Source organism: Antedon bifida, chromosome 1 (assembly GCF_963402885.1).
Source record: "Antedon bifida chromosome 1, ecAntBifi1.1, whole genome shotgun sequence".
In the NCBI taxonomy this organism is placed as follows: Eukaryota; Metazoa; Echinodermata; class Crinoidea; order Comatulida; family Antedonidae; genus Antedon; species Antedon bifida.
The window spans coordinates 1,635,709-1,653,342 of NC_136226.1; the positions used below are offsets into that span (position 1 = coordinate 1,635,709).

General features: G+C 33.6%; 3 protein-coding genes across 3 annotated transcripts in view; 1 reads left to right on the top strand and 2 right to left on the bottom strand.

The window, feature by feature from the left end:
- Positions 1-17,634, bottom strand: part of LOC144837674 (3'-5' exoribonuclease HELZ2-like) — a 107,430-nt gene that overhangs the window by 29,211 nt on the left and 60,585 nt on the right. The gene's annotated exons all lie outside the window — the stretch shown is intronic.
- Positions 1,187-15,022, bottom strand: LOC144851653 (3'-5' exoribonuclease HELZ2-like). The gene is made up of 22 exons (XM_078709221.1): positions 14,920-15,022; positions 14,637-14,722; positions 14,105-14,538; positions 13,704-13,890; positions 13,208-13,342; positions 12,545-13,044; positions 11,432-12,082; positions 10,943-11,336; positions 10,306-10,686; positions 10,140-10,215; positions 6,269-10,052; positions 5,889-6,164; positions 5,224-5,324; positions 4,968-5,117; positions 4,689-4,826; positions 4,137-4,429; positions 3,730-3,926; positions 3,428-3,530; positions 3,049-3,279; positions 2,697-2,850; positions 2,267-2,434; positions 1,187-2,070 (listed from the first exon to the last, which is right to left on the bottom strand). Exons 1-22 carry the CDS (start codon positions 15,020-15,022, stop codon positions 1,967-1,969), a joined length of 8,646 nt encoding a protein of 2,881 aa, XP_078565347.1. The 3' UTR covers positions 1,187-1,966.
- Positions 4,195-17,634, top strand: part of LOC144837003 (ubiquitin-like modifier-activating enzyme 5) — a 100,735-nt gene continuing 87,295 nt past the window's right edge. The window contains exon 1 of the mRNA XM_078691980.1: positions 4,195-4,311. The gene's annotated coding sequence lies outside the window, so the exon portion shown is untranslated. The remainder of the gene's footprint in view (positions 4,312-17,634) is intronic.

The following is a 17,634-nucleotide window of genomic DNA, read 5'->3' on the forward strand; positions in this document are numbered from 1 at the left end:
TCAAATAATAAAATAGGGCCTTTACCTTTATATTTTTTAATGGGTAGTTCCAGGTTTAAAATTTGTATTGTTTGTTATTAAATATATAACTAATAATTTAGTTAAAGTTGTTTTAAAATTATGTTTAAATGTGTCGTAGTGCCCCTCGGAAGAGCAGTTTTATTTTATTACTGAGAGGGCTACCCTACTAAAAGAAAATAAAATAAAAGAAAACGAAATAAACTTTTTGCAACAACATTGATACACATTAAACAGCATAGAAGCAGCATTGTTTTAAATAGTGGTGCTACAAGACTTTTTCGTAATGATTGTTACAAGGCCTAAACTAAGAATTTGTTATGACTATTGTAATACATATAGTATTTTGCTATGTAAAATTTATTTTCCTTTCGATAAAATTTACATTAGGAAATTTAAGGTCAATTTAGGTGAATTTCCTATCTTTACTACACTAAAAAACAACAAAAAAAGAAATTGTTAAAATGGGTATAGGGTGAGTGAAAGCACAGTTTTATTATCTAGTGTAGATTATTTTCTATGTCTGTTTTAATCAAGAACTATAGTAGCTATATTAAGATACTTATTTTACCCTCCTGTTTACAGTTATTAAGTATGTGAAAAAAACTATTATATTAGTTTTAGGCATTTCAGGTACAGTCTAAATAGTTTGAGGCATATCAACAACAATTCAATGTGAAGTCACTGTACTTGGTACTTGGTTGTTATCCTCTTGCCTAAGTTGAGATAATCTCTTTGAATTTGTCATGGTTTGGGGCTTCTATTGTATCTTGGGGTAGTTTGTTCCATTTTCTGGTGGTTTTGGGTAGAAACGAATTTAAATAAATATTTGTTTTTGCTGCAACTTCAATAAGTTGGGCGGCATTACCCCTTCGTGGTCTATCTATCTTCGGTACTTCGTTACTTGGATCAATCACTTTTTTTTTAAATTTTAACAACTTTCCCAATTATTTTTATTATGTGTGGATTATACAAACTTTCAAGAAATCACAATTATATGTTAATACCATCGTAATTTATTACATATCATAATTATAACCATTATTATATCACCATTAATTAACCATTGTCATAATTACATATTAGAATACATTTTCAACAAATTACAACACACAAAAATGATGTAAAATTATTATTTCATAATTTAACAGTAAATTAGCTACTGAACTCTCTCTACTCAATAGTGTCGGATGGAAGAGGAGAAGATGAGAGAGTCCTAGACTCGGGTACCCCGAGTGAAAATAAGAAAATGTATAAAAATATACAAATTTGAAATATATTTTCTGTGTTTCATTAATTATATTCAATGAAAAATAAGACTTAGTGGATGAAAGGAAGAAATAAGTACATTCATGAAACAAATCACAAACAAAATAGTGGACCAATTGAAAAAAAGAAAACATCTTTAAAATTTACATTAAAAATTGAATGTGCATCTGTATAATATATGTGTAATAATTAATGCATTGTAAAATCTTTGGATATTTTAGTTAAAATCTAAATGATAATAAAAAAATAATTAATTTTTTATCTAAAGTAGTTTTATTAAGATTTTAACCTGCCTGTTAGTGGCGATGATTTACTGTTGGTCTGGAATGAAATAAAAAATAAAAAAATAACATTTAAATTAAAACAAAATAATTTTTTCACATAGTTTAAAAATGTAGTTTACATATCATTACGATTTACATTTATGAAGATCCAAAAGTTCATAAAGATTTTACAAAGCCAAAATTTACATATATCTATATAATGTTAATCTTTGTTATTAAAAATACTTTACTACAAAAATAATCACTGCAGAACTGCAGAATTATTAGCTCTGTTTTTGACTTAGTAATGTTAGGTTTGCAGTACACCATGTGTTTCCAAAGGAACTAAAGTATGGTTGAGAATGTCTCTTGTTTCTTCTTTACTAGTCGGATGTTCTGTTGATCATTTTCTAAACTTAAGGTTTGAATTCTGATGCGTGTTCAACAAGACATTTATTTTGCCTGTACATTTGTAGTAATTCCTTCCACTTGGGGTGAGTTTGAAGCAAGTACTGGTTCCCTGTAAAGAAAACAAAATGTCGTGAGGTAAACCACCAGTGCACTTTGTGTAAATTCTCTCTTAATCTTTTTAAAAACTACCAAAACACATTGTTAGTATTACTATTAGTTGTTTCTTCCTATACAAGAATTACTTTTGTAAATGAAAAAGGAGCCCAAACCAAAATTGGAGAGCTAACTTCTCTCATAGTACTTACCTATAAGAATGAGTCCTTTCTTGGCCCTGGTCAGTGCTACATTCATTTGGTTTTCATCAGTTATAAAACCTAAGTTCATCTTCATCCATCGAACACTTGGTCTCTTTTCAATCTCAACTCTTGGTAATGAACGTACAGTTGACATGATTACGTAATCACATTCACTTCCTAGTGGATGGAAATAAATTTGTTTAATGCCAAAAAAAAAGTTTCATAGTATCATATTGCGATCTGTAGTTTGTTTTTCTATTTATGTGCATGGAGAAAAACTAATCACATTCTGTGAGGAAATAAATAAATCTTTCGTATTTTGTTTCCCATATTTGAAAAGTACAGATTAAAGTACTCTGGTCAGAGAAGTAAATATGCCTGTTACTTTTGTCTGTTCATGTCTAACAAGTTCATGTACATATATCAGAAATTAATTGACCTTGACTGAGAACCACAGTTGAGACTTGAACCTCCTCTATTCCACACACTTTCAGATCATCTCTGATTCGTTGACATTGCAAGCGATACTGCGATAGTATCAAAATATCTTTAGGTTTCACTCCCTTTTCCAGCAGTTTACAAGCAATTCTCACCTACATAAAATTTTAATTGACAACATTTAGTATTAAAAGTACAATTTGTATCATAACAGTAATAGTTGTACAAAGATTTAGGCCTAAAACTAAATGGTCACTGATCACAAGGCCCATATGTAACAATTAATGCAAACTTTTATAAACGCCACACCCATCAACCCCTTCCTCCTGTGTACATCAAAGTAGATTACTAACCACATGATACACCTCCTGTGGGTTGCTTTTGCTTTGTTCACCTCCTTCTGAGCTATTAACAGTCAGTGTTTCCTCTTTTCCATACATGTGACAGAATACAATTGGACAACTTGAACCAGCTGGCCAAAAATTTGTTTCCCAGTTTTTAATTTTGCGATTTTTAACAGAATCGTCTGTCACCAATTTCTTATCATAGAAAGCGCTAGATGGAAACTCACAGATTTTTTGGTGCTAAAAGAAATGGAAGAATTAAATGTGAGGAAACACTATATAAAACAGAATGGCAGCTCTTGCAATATAGTAATAAAAATACTTTTACTTTCAGTTTTTTATTTATATATTTTTTATGTAAATATAAATTAAAATAGTAGACATATACCATTCTGTACTGTATAGTTAACATCATTGTCTTTGCCTCATAACGCTCTAATAGAGATATACCCATACCTAAATCCTCTGCATGCTTCTCTTTAATGATTGGTCTGAAAATTAACACAATTATATTATTTAAATAAAATCCAATACTTGAGACATGAAATTTGGCGAAAATGATGTTGATACTCAATTTACATTAACAAGGTATTTATTAATGTCTTAGCCTTATCAAAATAGGAGGAGGGGGTTGGGGCAGGTTTATAGACAAAGCGATTCCAGTCATCAGTCATTCGCTTTCATTCTTACCTCAACTGTTTGTGATCTCCAATAAGTACAACTTGGTAAGGTGAACACATAACAAGAGGGATAAGAGACTCGGGTTCACTACACATCCCTGCTTCATCTATGATACACTGTATAATACTGCAGTATTCTGGGATGAATTTTGAACCAGCTGAATTGCAAGTTGCTAAGATGATTTTATATTTCTTAAGTTCTTCTTCCTGTAATTATTAAGAAGATTCCAATGTTAAAGGTCATTTTTGTTTGTTTTGCTAATCAGGCTACGCCATTAATGACTGTACTGTTTATTTTATTTTCCAAAGAGAACATGTAGCACAGTGAACGTTAGATTTCTGATTGCGAGATCAGTAGTTTTAGTGCTTGTAGCATTGCTTGTGCCCTTAGCATAGACGGTTTAAATTTAAATTTACCTTTGCTGAATTTATCAGTTGATGATATGATTTTCTTTTTTTTTTAGGAATGACATCACCTGGTTTCAGTTGTCGAAAATCTCGATCAAACTTGCATATTTCGGCACTCTTAGAATTGTCACCGGTCCTGATGAGATAGTGTAATGCAATGTTGACATGGTCAGGGTCAGTAGAGGTCAGTATATCAGCTTTTTTTCCAACGTTTTTCTCCCATGGCAATGGAAAATCTTTCTTCTCAATAGTTTCACTGTAAACTCGAACAATAGATAATCCTGGAAACTTTTTTAAATAACCTGAATAAAAAAAAAACATTTACTCTGGTGAATTGTAAGCAATAAGATTCATAACATACACCATGAATGCACTGAATTTATATGCATGACCTACAGCATTCTAAGGACAAGGCAATAAGAAGAAAACTGCTTGCCTCTAACACTTACAGGCCACAAATAAAACTATATACATTAGTGGTCTGTCTCTTTATGTCTGATTTTCAGTATTTACAAATATTATATTAAATTATTAATTACATCATCAGTAAAAAAAGATTACCTGCAACAACATCGACAGACTTGTTAGATGGGCCACAGTAGAGCACCTGTGGCTGCCCTTTACCAGTAGGTGGTAGTTGTGTGTTCATCTCAGAAAAGTAGTATGCTAGTTGCGCTCCTGTCACAGATTTTCCAGTTCCTTAAATAAAAATAAAATCTTTAAGCTCTTTTGAACACTCAAAAAGTTGACTTGATTAATTTAAAATGATTTCTGGTACAAAATGTTATGTTAATGTTGATAGGGTCAATGTGTGTAACAATGCAATGACATCCTACTTACCTGGCGGTCCCTGTATAACTGTAAATGGTTTTGCCAAAGCTGTCTTTATTGCCTTCTCTTGGACATCATTTGGTTGGGGCAACTCTACACCTTTTATCTTTCCGACTTTTATTCTTTTTGCAATTTCAACAAGTCTATTATAAATTGAACCTAAACAGAATAAATGTGTCTTGTTGAAGATTAATTCAATTATTTTAAATTAGGAAATAGAATCTTAGATAATACACCACCTTTAAACAATAAAATTAATACTCACTATCTTCTTGTCCTCCCACCTTAAACTTTTTAAGAAGAACAATATCTCTGTTTAATGAAGATTTATTTTCACTTAGGCCTTTCACAGATCTTTCAAGACGTCTTTGAATAAATTAAATAATTGAAATACTGTAATTAATTGGTATACATTACTGAAAATGATTCACACAAGGACATTTTTCATCAAAACAGGTAAAATGCATACACTACAGTTATCCATGCTACCACTACTACTACTAATAATAATAACAACAATAATAATAATAATCAAAAAGTTTATAATGTGCTAATTTCCAAGGTTCATTGTATCCTGAACTTTGCTAACTAAATGAGTTTTTAAATAAATCAAAAGTGGGATGAATGTTTGCAAAAAGGTGGGAGTTTGTTCCAAAGAGGTGATGCAAAAAAAAAAATGTGCGTCGAGGAACAAATAGCAATGATTTGTCAGAAGAGCAAAGGCGATGAGATGGAACATATCAAAGAATATATAAGATGGACGGACAAAAAATAGAGCTTTAAAAGTTCAAACAAGCATCATGAAGATAAACATTGTTTAATGAAAGTCAGTGATAATCTGGAGTGATATGATGACGGCATGGTGTAAAGTGAATATTCTTTCGAAGCACATACTATTTATGAAGGCAGTAATTTATTGTTCAAACTAACTTGTCTGATTCTCCTTGTGGTATGAGCTCAAGAATACAAAGTGGTTTCTTCTTTAGCTTTGTGGAGATGACACTATGTGGCAGTGTGGGGCTCTTTCCAATGCCAGACTGGTTTAATCTTATTTCAATTTCCATCTGTTCTTCTTTAACTTTGACATTTCTTATATAGCAATGGCCAACCCAAGTACACTTAACTTCAGAGCGATTCTGACTTAGATTTTTGTGTGGTATGTCAAGACCAGAGTAGCGAACACATAAATAATCAGATGGATTAAATCTGAAATTGAATTTTATGAAATATATTAACTTCAAGACATTTCAGTACTGCAAGTACAATATATATTATTTGGAACTTTTAGAATTGTAAATAAATATAAATACCTTATACTTCGGTCCTCACAGAAATCAGTCGGTAACTGAAACACACCATTGTAAATCTGTTTATCTGAAACAAATTTCCAATCGATTGATACATTTCGTATGATGAGGGTATCATCTTCAGATACAGCATTTGATGCAGATTCCATTGATAGCACTGCCAACCAACATTCCTGATATGTAGGTATGTCCTTTGCATCTCTGGGTTTCTTATTTGCTAACTGAGAGAAACATGTAACAGGATCAGAACGATGTTCTAGACATATGTCCAGTTCAGGTGTCAAGTTGAAGAGTTGGATTTTAGGTTCAGGAATTCCTCGTTCAAATCCTGCCATAAGCTTAACTTCAACCATGTGCCCTAGATTGTATTCTCTTTCAAACTCCACAAAATGGTATCTGTTTCCATGCCGATCTAGTATTTCAGATGTCACTTTTTTTTTCAACAGTTTTCCGTTCTCACTTTTGCCCATAGTTCTTTGGTTTTTTTCTTTAGTTTTAATTTCTTGGGAAGCAACATACATGGCAGCATGAATTTGATGGATATCGTCATCTTCGATTCCAGAAAGAATTTCTTGCCAATGAGTACTGTTAAAAGTAACAACAAAACGGTGTGCATCTAGTTCTCCTGTAGAGCTGTCCATCTTTGGTAGAACCTCAGTAGGTTTTGCTTTTGCATCATATATTCTTTGCTTCCACGTTACAATGATAGTATCATCATTAGCTCCTGGTATTTTTGATGGCTTTAATTTGTTTAAGCCCACAGCATTGTCTGTAATTTGCATAAATCTAGGGAAGACAAAGCTAATGTTTTTATCAGATGCTTGCTCCACAGTAGATAAACATGAAATTGATACCTCTTTCAACTGTAAAGCCTTCGTCAACATCTTTGTCCTTTTTTCAAAAGCTTTAGAATTTGACAATTTAATTGTTGAGTTATAGCAGATGGAACTAATTTCTTCTTCAGTATAAGGTATGTCTTGTTGTTTGATAGCTGCATCTATAAGGCGGTGCACAACTATGTCAATGTAACGTCTTATTGGAGATGTAAAGTGAGTGTAGAAGTCAATTTCGAGGGAATGATGTGCCAGATCTTGACCCTCAGAAATGCTTTGACCAGAACATTTGTAATCCGAATTCTCTTGTATCGTGTAGTAGTGTGCCATCATCACAGAGAGCTTTGGATGTTTATTATCAGTACAAACAATCTGGATGATCTTCATCATTTCAGCAAGACTGGCATCAGAACCTTGCTTGATATTATTTACAATTTCCACCAACTTGTTCCATTCCTTTGTCAGCATTGTAATTGTGTTACTTTGTTCACCACAATTACAGACATTATCACAATTACACTGTGAAGAATCAACATAGTCTTTAAACTTCCCTAACATCTCTTTACTATTTCTAATATCAGGTAAGTGTTTGACTTGAAATTCCTGGAGCTTTTCAGGATCTGGAGAGAGTTGCCTCCTGAGTGGCACACATTGAGGAAATCTTTCCATCAGATACTCTGCGACAGCTTTGTTTGCAAGGATCATGAATTCTTCAATCAGTGAATGTGCAAGAGGACATGATGCCTCTTCTTCATTTTCATCCTCATTGTATGAAAATCTACCTTCCTTAAGGCGCGCTGCACGAGTCTTCTGAGCTACTTCATTCAGTGAATGAATCGCACTTACAATAGATGGTTTTACATCATTGTTTCCATTATGAATGATGTCTTCTACTTCTTTGTACGTGAATTTTTGTCTGGATTGAATCACAGATTTCACTATTTTTGTGTCAGAATGTAGACCGTCATTTCTTATGTCCATAAACACAGACATTGCTAATCTATCTTTTCCTGGAATTAAACTGCAGAAGTCATTACTAAGTCTTGATGGCAGCATGTTGATGGGAGCTGAAAGTGTTGGATAATATGTAGTGGCTCTCTTCTGTGCCTCTTCATCAAGCAATGTTTTATATCCTACAAAGTAGCTTACATCAGCGATATGAACTCCAACTTCATAATGATCATTAGCAAGTCTACGTATGCTAAGTGCGTCATCAATATCTTGACAACCCTTGGGGTCAATAGTGAATGTTTCAGCATTTCTGAAATCGGTTCTCTTTTTTATTTCATCTTCTGGAATTTTCCAATTTTCAGAAAACTTTTCATCAAGTTCTTTACGGACTTTCTTCTTCCAGGTATCTTCAACACCATGTATAAGCTTTAGAATTCTAATCCCCTCTGCTTTGTTAGTGGCTGGCGGCAGCTCTTCTGTAACAAATCCCATTGGATACGTCATTTTATCGGACCATTTCCAGTAGCGTACCACAAATAGTTTATGAAGACGGTCCTTGTTGGTCACCACAACGTTGCGTTCTAAGTAAAATGGCTTATCACTGTTGACCTGTTTACTTAAGGTGTATATGTCTACAGTAACATTCTCACTCGGTGATTTGTTTTTATCTTCTGTCGGTACGCGCAGTTTTGGGAAGTCTTTGTTTACTGGTACCATAAGGCTGTTACTATGCTGATCTAGCATGCAAACTAGCTTACGCAAGTAGGGGTCGGATGCTCTCTTCAAGACATGGACAACCCTACCATACATTTTGTCAGGCTTGTTTTCTGGTTTATCACCTAATTCATCAATTTCAACTTCTTCTAGAATTTCTTCATTCTCTTGCATTTCTATAATTACATCATCATTGTTTAAAGCACGCCCTCTGTAATGCTTACTGATGATTGAAATATTCATTGGAATATCTTCCTCTAAAGTGGTAGCATATGTCTTTCCTCGAACATCAAGATGAAATGTGCATCTCTTGTATTTTTCCGGTTCTGATTCTAGCAGTGACTCATATTTCTTGTCTTGATCTAATTCTTCGCTACTTATGTTGGTGTCTTCTGGATCATACTCTTCAAAGAATTCAGAACCTTGAAGATTTGAATGGTCTTTTTCTGGAACAAATAACTTCTTAGCAATTTCTTCTAGCTCTTTTTTTTCATGAAGAGTGGTTCTTTGTTTTGTTAGCTCAATATTTGCTTGTACATAATTTTTGTCCTCATCACTTTCTTTGTCCAATTTCTGATTCGAAGGTTCATCACTTTTAGATTCTTTCAAATTTGATGATGTTCTTTTTTTATTTCCAGAAAACATGTCATCTGTTTCCATTGCTTGCTTAACTTGCCTCCTAAGCTCTTTCAGAATTGAATCCTCAATTTTTTTCATATCAATTTCTTCTTCATCTTCCGACTGCCAGTGTTCATTTTCATCAGCATCTGGAACCTCCAAAAATAAGTTAAAATCACCAATGACAAAGTTTTCTACTTCATCTACACCTACTGTGGATAAAAGCGGAAAATCCTCGCTGGTCTGTCTTGTTGTTGTAACCTCTGCTGGCTTCTTTCTCTTTGAAGCATCAACAGCTTTTTTTCTGACAGATGGGTTAAAGGGAGTAGCAAAGGGATTAAGTCCAATATTCATAGTCTTGGTGTTTCTACGTATTTGCTGAAGGTTTAAATTGCTTGGATGCAAACTTCTGTGTTGTTCACATTTGTGGAGGAACTTTTCCCACACTTTTGAACAATCACCAATAGAACACATGGTTATAGGATCCCCAACAACCACCAGGAGCGATTTTGCTCTTGTAAACGCAGTGTTTAACAGCTTTTCATCAGAAAGAAATCCATAGTAAAATTCTGCACTTTCAACCGGATTACTATATTTGGCTGTGACATGTGTCCTTTCAAGTGTTGCTCTAGTTCGCACAACACTGATGAACAAGGCCCGGAATTCTTTACCTTTACAAAATAAATAATATATAATATTGTAATAGAATAAAAGGAAATTTAACAGAATCATGTAGCATATGGTCTAGAATAGAATACCTTGTACATTTCTCACGCCTTCAACGTTCACATCGTGCAACTTGCGTTTTCTGAGTTCTTGCCGAATTTCACGCACCTGAAATTATGTTAAATTTTATGTTAAATTATGTTTATCTGCATACATTCACCCCTGGTGATCAATTAAAACCAAGTGGGATATATGTACCTGTGATTTGTATGGTGTAACAACACCAATATCTTTATTGTCTCCCCATTCTGGTGGCCAGTTGTGATAAAGATCTGCCACTCGTATTCCAATCTCTACTACTTCATCTCTATTACAATATGATGTTTCTATGAAATGATCTTGGCCCCTGACTGCATAAAACGATAACGGGTACATTGTTGGGTGTGATTGATGTTTATTCATTGAAAGTAGTTTGGTTTTGTAGAACGTTGTCGATACAAATGACAAAATTTCTTCACAAGTTCGGTAGTTTATATGCAGAAATATTGTGTTTTTGTCACCCGTGATATTGTAATGATCATGTAGGCGTTTAAGAATAGATTTATCAAATCCACCGATGCGTGCCTCTTCGGAATAAACCTACAGAAATAATATTGTATTTTATACATATAAATTGGGAGACTTATGTAATAATAAATGTTGTATTACTGTTATTGGAAACATTTTGGGATGCTTTGGTTCTATCCCTCTATTTCAGGGCTCCTTGTTTAAGGTGACAACTTATTGTAATGATTTAATATGCATAGGCCTAACTCCTAAGCCCTCATGACACAAAAGTGTTTTGTGTAAACACACCATTGTGAAACTTCTTTTTTTTTATTTATTTATAAATTACCTTTGGGCTCATTTGAATATGATCACCAGCAATTGCTACACATGTCTTCCACTCTGCCATTGCTAACGGCATGATAGCTTGAGTCTCTAATGCCTGACCTGCCTCATCAATTAGTATGTGTGTGAAATGGCCTTTCAAGTTCAGTCGTACTAAAGTCAAAGCCATATTAAGGGTACAGATAACAACTCGAGATCTCCTCACATCATTTCTAGTTGGTAGATTGATTGTGTTTGTGGTTTTGTCAATCAGACAATACTTCTTAACATCTGGATGTATGGTTTTAATGCGTCGTTCAGTTTGATACAAACGAAGTAGTGTTGGTTTGAGACCTCTACGTTTTGGGTAAGTTTTGATGTAGTCATCTAAATGTTCAGTAATGTACAGATCTGCCCCACTAAGAAATAGAATAAAGACATTAAATAAAATGTCATACCATACCCATCACCTCTATCATTTTAGCTGTTATATATATTAATTTTCATTACAAACCTATTGGACATGGTGCAAATCAAAACCTTGGTACCATGTTTCAAGAGGATCTTCTTTACAGACTCTGCCATGGTTCTTGTTTTTCCTGTACCAAACGGACCATATATCACCAATGGTGGCTTGCTGATTGCTGTAGTTCCTGCCATACGCATATACTCTACTGCTTGTTGTTGTTTCTTGTTGAGGACGTCAGTAGCCAAACCAGCTGGGATAGCCAGTGTATATCCTTGTACTGGTAATACGGATTCCATGTTTTCCAAGCTATCAATTGCATAGTGCATCTCACAGAAAAGTAAGCGGTCAACCTGGAACTGAACTTCGACATGTATTTTAGTTTTTGCTTCAAGTTTGAGCTTTTCTACAAATTTTGCATTCAGCTTAACGTAGATATAATCTTTTGTATGACCATCGATTCCTTCATCAGATATGATTTTAAGTTCATAAGCTTCATTTGATTCTGAATCAAATTTGCACAATACACTTTGTACAGACTCCATGATTAGCAGACTTGATTCAACGTCACAATTTAGAGTTTCTGTTAATTCTATTTTCCCATAGAGTTCACCATTTTGAGCAATAAACAGTTCAGTACCAGTATAAGATTCAACCGTGACATTATTTTCAATTTCCATCTCTGTTTTTGTCTTGAACCTTCAATTAAGAAAACATGTTTTTCAGTATTCAAAATTGTATTCACTTACTAACTAATTTATAGTATATTATTTTGTCCTACTGTAGTATTATTGTAATCGCTACGCTATTGCTTCGCATTGCTGACGCAATCGAAGGAGCTCCTTGAATAAAGAACAATTACAGTGGTTGGCGAATCACACAATCAACTTTTTCAGAATATCTAAGTTGTTTGCATGGACAATCTAGAAGCATTTCTATGTATATCTGAGTATTGCTGACAGGCATCACGACTGTAAACAGTTTTGTGATTATATTAATATGAGTAGCAGATAAGTATCTCTTTTCTGACCCTAATTTTCTCTTATTATTCCTGTCTTCATTAGTGTCCCTGATCTAACTCTTCTAAAAATCTAAAAATCGTCTTGACAATAGTCAGCTACATACAGTCTGAACAGTTTGAACGAAATTGGGTGACTATACCTGTTAATCATTTTCATTCTATCCCTTTCCTCCAAATTCACCATTTTGTGCATCCTATGTTTGTAATTCTCCTGAGTTAGCTCACTTTCATTCAAGTAATCAATATTTAGATTGGCACCAGGTGGCTTGTATTTCTTTAAGAGATCCTTGTCACATGGACTAGGTTGAGTTGATGTGATTATCTCGGTATTACTTGTGTCCCAAATAATAATGGACTGACGTTCACTCAACTGCATGTATTCTTCTTCTGCACCAACATGAACATTAAGTTTTCGAACCATTACTGGCTTCTTCCCAAAATCAAAGACAACCCATTGATGGAAGCTTCCAAGCTTGTTGCTGGTGAAATGCACATCTATGCTGTATGTGCTGAATGTACCTTCCTTTATAATCATATTTCCAGGGCAAACCTGAGGTTTATCTTCTTCTCTTGGTTGTGACAAAAAAAAGTGCAAGCGATGTTCATCATATAGCAAGCTAACACGTTTTAGTCTTTCTACCTAAAGATTTAGTAATAAGACATATGTTTCAGCCATATTATTATATTATTATAATGTTGATATTGTTTGAGCCCTTGAAAACACTATTAAACAATTCCCTTTAAAATTTGAAATCAAGCACACTGTTACTGTGTAATCTTGAAATTAAGAAACCTTCACTTACACCTCCAATACACTCCACTTGAAACCTCCAGCAGTCTTTAAATACGTTGTCAGACTTTCTTTCAAGCTCATCAATAAAACGATTGTGTTCTGTATCACAGTAAATCCGAATATTTGGTAATTCCTTTTCAGTCATCTAAAAAAATGAAGTAGTGTAAGTTACACTCATTATTAATTAATGAACCTGCTTAAATGTAGGCCCTACACGTATTATGAACAAAGACTATATATACTATATATGCAGATAGTGATCTTGTAAATAAAAGACCTAGTACTCAACATTTCATTTTTATTGTTTACATGTATAATTGTCTTCAATCAATTGGCAAGTCATATATTGACTAGTTTATTGGGTCTAGTATTATCATATAAGTAGTTTAGAGACCGTGACTATTCAATATAGTAGTAAAATCTCAAATACTAGTTCCCCTTAATTATTGCTTACTTAATTTCAAGTACAGTATATTACTATAATAATATGGTTGTAATTTTCTTACCACTTTGACGCTGGAAGTTGCTGAGTTGTACTCAATCATGAGTTGATCCATGAATAAAAAGAGTTTACCCAGCTTGGCTTTTTCTCTTTTCATCAGTCGATATTCATGTCGTTCTTTCCATTCTTCCAATTCTTCTTGCGTATGTGCCTGCATGCACTGGTAGTTAGCTGAGTCTTCATTAGAGTGTCTGGTATTAGTGAAAAAAAAATGTTTTAGTGTTAAAATAAATGTATTGAGGTGTTATTACAACAGTATAATAAATACAGTTATAGTAAACAATATGCAAGACTCAAGACTAATCCAGCAGTTCTTTTCTTGGTTTCTGTACATTTAACTGTGAGAAAAAAAGTTTTCTACAATTGAAACTGAAGTGAAAGGAGCCAAATTGTAATATACTTTACCTATCGCACAAAACATATAGACCATTGACAATATCAAGAGGTGGACTTCGATGTTTCCAATTTCTGTCTGTGTCGGAGGTAATACACTGGTTGTGTTCCAAATTGTTGACATGGGAGACTAGCGATTTAAAATCCATCTCACAATAAGAACAATGGTAATTTACAGGCACATGTTGAGGGCATGTTATTTGTTGATTAGTTTCCAGATTTGCTGGTACGCCTACTGCAACTGGTGCAGTAGATGCAATAGACTGAGTAGATAGTTGAGCCTCACCGTAAGGCAGAGGACTTAAAGAAGTCTGTTTGACTCCTTGCATCTCATCTTGTTCACAAAGTACACTCCCACATGAAATTTCAAGTTGTCGAAATTTCTGCAAGCAGGCGGGTTCTACTAACGTTCTATTTTTTTTTTCAGATTGTGGATCTTCATCGAGCTGTAATTATTACAAGAAAAGTTGAAAATAAACATAACACAATTTTGTGGTTTTTTTATACATTTTTCACAATTTGATACTTTCATTGTCATGTTTACCTTACTGTTTGAATTTTCTAAACCAGAAGCTGTAACAGTGTTTTCGGATGTATTTGCTGCAGTGGTATATCTTTTGGTACTAACACCTACATAAATAGAATACAATTTAATAGATGTAAACTTTAAGGGCTTTCTTTTTAACTCATTTTGATATTACCACCAATCAGATTACGTTTTGTGATGTTTCCAAAGTATGTTGTGCATATATTAATCTAAATTTTCCACATTGAATATATTAAAAAATCCAAAAGGAAGGTTTAATCAAAATTAAAAAATTGCAAACAGAAAACTGCATTTCGTGGCAAATTAAGCACCCAAATCAGCTCATTGCCCACAAAAGTTAACAGCTTATTCATGCTCTGTGCATGCATTGTCACTTGCTGCATTGTCACGAATACACAACTATAATAATTATATAGCCATCAGATCATAAAGGTGAACATGTACAGTTTGAGGATTAGGTTTTAGGAATTTTGTGTATGTACTGTTTTCTATGTATGTTTGAAATGAATGAATTAATACATAGGCAATCAACGACATATTTAAATGTTAGGAATTGGTGTGATTTCACTTTTAATATTATGCTCTATGGTTTTATTTTCCAAGTTCTGTTTATTCATTTTTTCCTCCCTAGCCTAATAAGCAAAGTCATGATTTTGTTGCTATTCATGAACAGTAAAGTCACTCTAATGTCATTGTCGTAATTAAGGTAGACTCACACAAATTAATTTCTCACCTTTTCTGTTTAGCTTATCAAGGGCCTCTTTGTATACTCCTTTATCAAACTGTGTCTCCCAAGTCTGCTCAAACTCCAGTTGGTGTTTCTCTGCAAAAAGTATTCCTGCTATATCTGTTAAAAGTTGCCCACTTTGATGCAGTTTCCAGAGATTTGTAAGGCCATTGGGATCAACTAAAGAGACATGAAATACTATGGATCCTTTTGATAAGTGAAAAGCTTCACAACGGCGGAATAAAAAGTAACAAGTAATTTCTTTCAGTTTGCCATAACATAATGCTAAAACATCTTCAAGAATTATTCTGTTTTGAGATGGTAGTTGATCTTCAGAATCTCCAATTTTTTGTCTCAAAAATATCTGTATTTCAGCACCTGTGGTAAAACATTTAGACATTGACCAATTTTAAACAAAAAATGTTGATTCAATAAATACACTGATTTTCTATGATTGTATTGAGAATACAAACACAAAAATAATGGCACTGTACATGATTGTAAAAATATATCAAAAAATTGTTTGAAGGTTTGTATGGCAAAGAAACACTAGTAAAGTACACCATGTGGAAAATATGTTTAGTAAAGTTAAGAATGCCTCAAAGTTTTGTTTGTTGCACTAAAACTGACTTAGTAAGTCATAATTGTTATCACCTGGCAGGCTATGAATCAAGCAAAACCAGGCTTGTTGGTTGACACTAAGATAAAGAAATTACATTTGGCCAAAATATTAGTCTCACTCTTCGTGTCATAACAATATAATACTGTAAATGCATCCATGTTTTTAAATGATATAATTTAGAACAAAATAGAAAATACGTACTAATGCCAAGTAGATGATTCTTTGCTGTTTCACTAAGAGATTTTGTAAACCTCCTTATTTTTCCTGGTTTATCTTCTAGAAATTTTGCTTTCTCCAGAAGAAATAATAAATCCCAAATATTTTGGAAATCATTGCTTAACTTGTAGTAAGCAATAATACCACTTAAGCCATTTGTTCTGACATCTCGTATTGCCTTAAAGAGGCTTTTCCGATATTTTGATAGCATTATATTGGTCGTTTTTTGACCATTTGTAATACCTCCATCTGACATATACTCGGTTACAAGTTCTTCTGCGCTTTGCACATATGAAATTTTAGCGATTTCTAATAAAAGATGAACATTATTATGGCTAATATAACCAGCTTTCTCTAGTAAATTTAATAATTGAATTCCAGAATTTGTGGCAGCGAGGTCTTCTGAAGATATGTGCTCAAATAAAAAGAATCGCAACCATTTAAATTTGTGAGGATCACTGTAAATTTTACTGAAGTTAGATTTTAAGTCCATGAACTTCCTATTAGGATCATTGTTTGCCATTTAAAGAAATGTTTTTGTCTGCAAAAGAAAAAAGTTGGTAAAGTTGAACTCAAATTGTCTGTGTGCTTTATGCACTTTATGCACGCGAACCTAGCATCCATTGGCTGGGGCCGTCTAAGGGGTCCGGGGTGGGAAAAATTAGACAAAATTTGTGAGGTAAGAAAATGTTGAAAAATAAAGCTGCTAGGTCCCCAGAAATTACACTTATACTTTAAAAATGTCTGGCTATATTGGGAAGGAAAATAGGCCTGATTTTAGATACACCAAAACCAACTAGGGTAGTAAACATTGCTGTCGGACTATGGCTTTTAAGATTCCATCGAAAGCAGGACACTATGCTACTGTCATACAGTAGCTAGAAAGTATTGATTTAATACTATTGATACATACAAGCATTGATCTACAATCAATCAATTTTTGATTTCCTAAATTCTTTCTCCCTTTGTCTTTCCCATGTGCTCTCTTTCTTTATTCTTCTTTATACCCTATCTCCTCACCTATTATGCTAAATGGGTAGAGCCTCCGGAAACTCCAGACGATATTAAACATTAACCTAAGGGTAGTTTTAGTCGCTTTTAAAGTTGAAAATCCTTGAAATCCTACCCACACTCAGTAGGTTATTGTTTTATTTTCATTAGGAAATATCATATTTTTCTCCCCAACAAACATGGTTAGCTCTCTCACCACCACTGCATTGCTTTTACTCAAAATTGCCTTTTCTCAAAATTGCCTTTACTCAAAATTGCCTTTACTCACCATTGCCTCGTGGTGGATTTAGGTAAAGCAAGAAATTGTTAAACAAATTAACTCCATGGCAGCCAAATGGATAGCAGCCGATATGCACTATGACCGTAGACAGTAATATCTCAAGATCTATAAGCATTGGTTGTGTAAAGTATACTGGTTA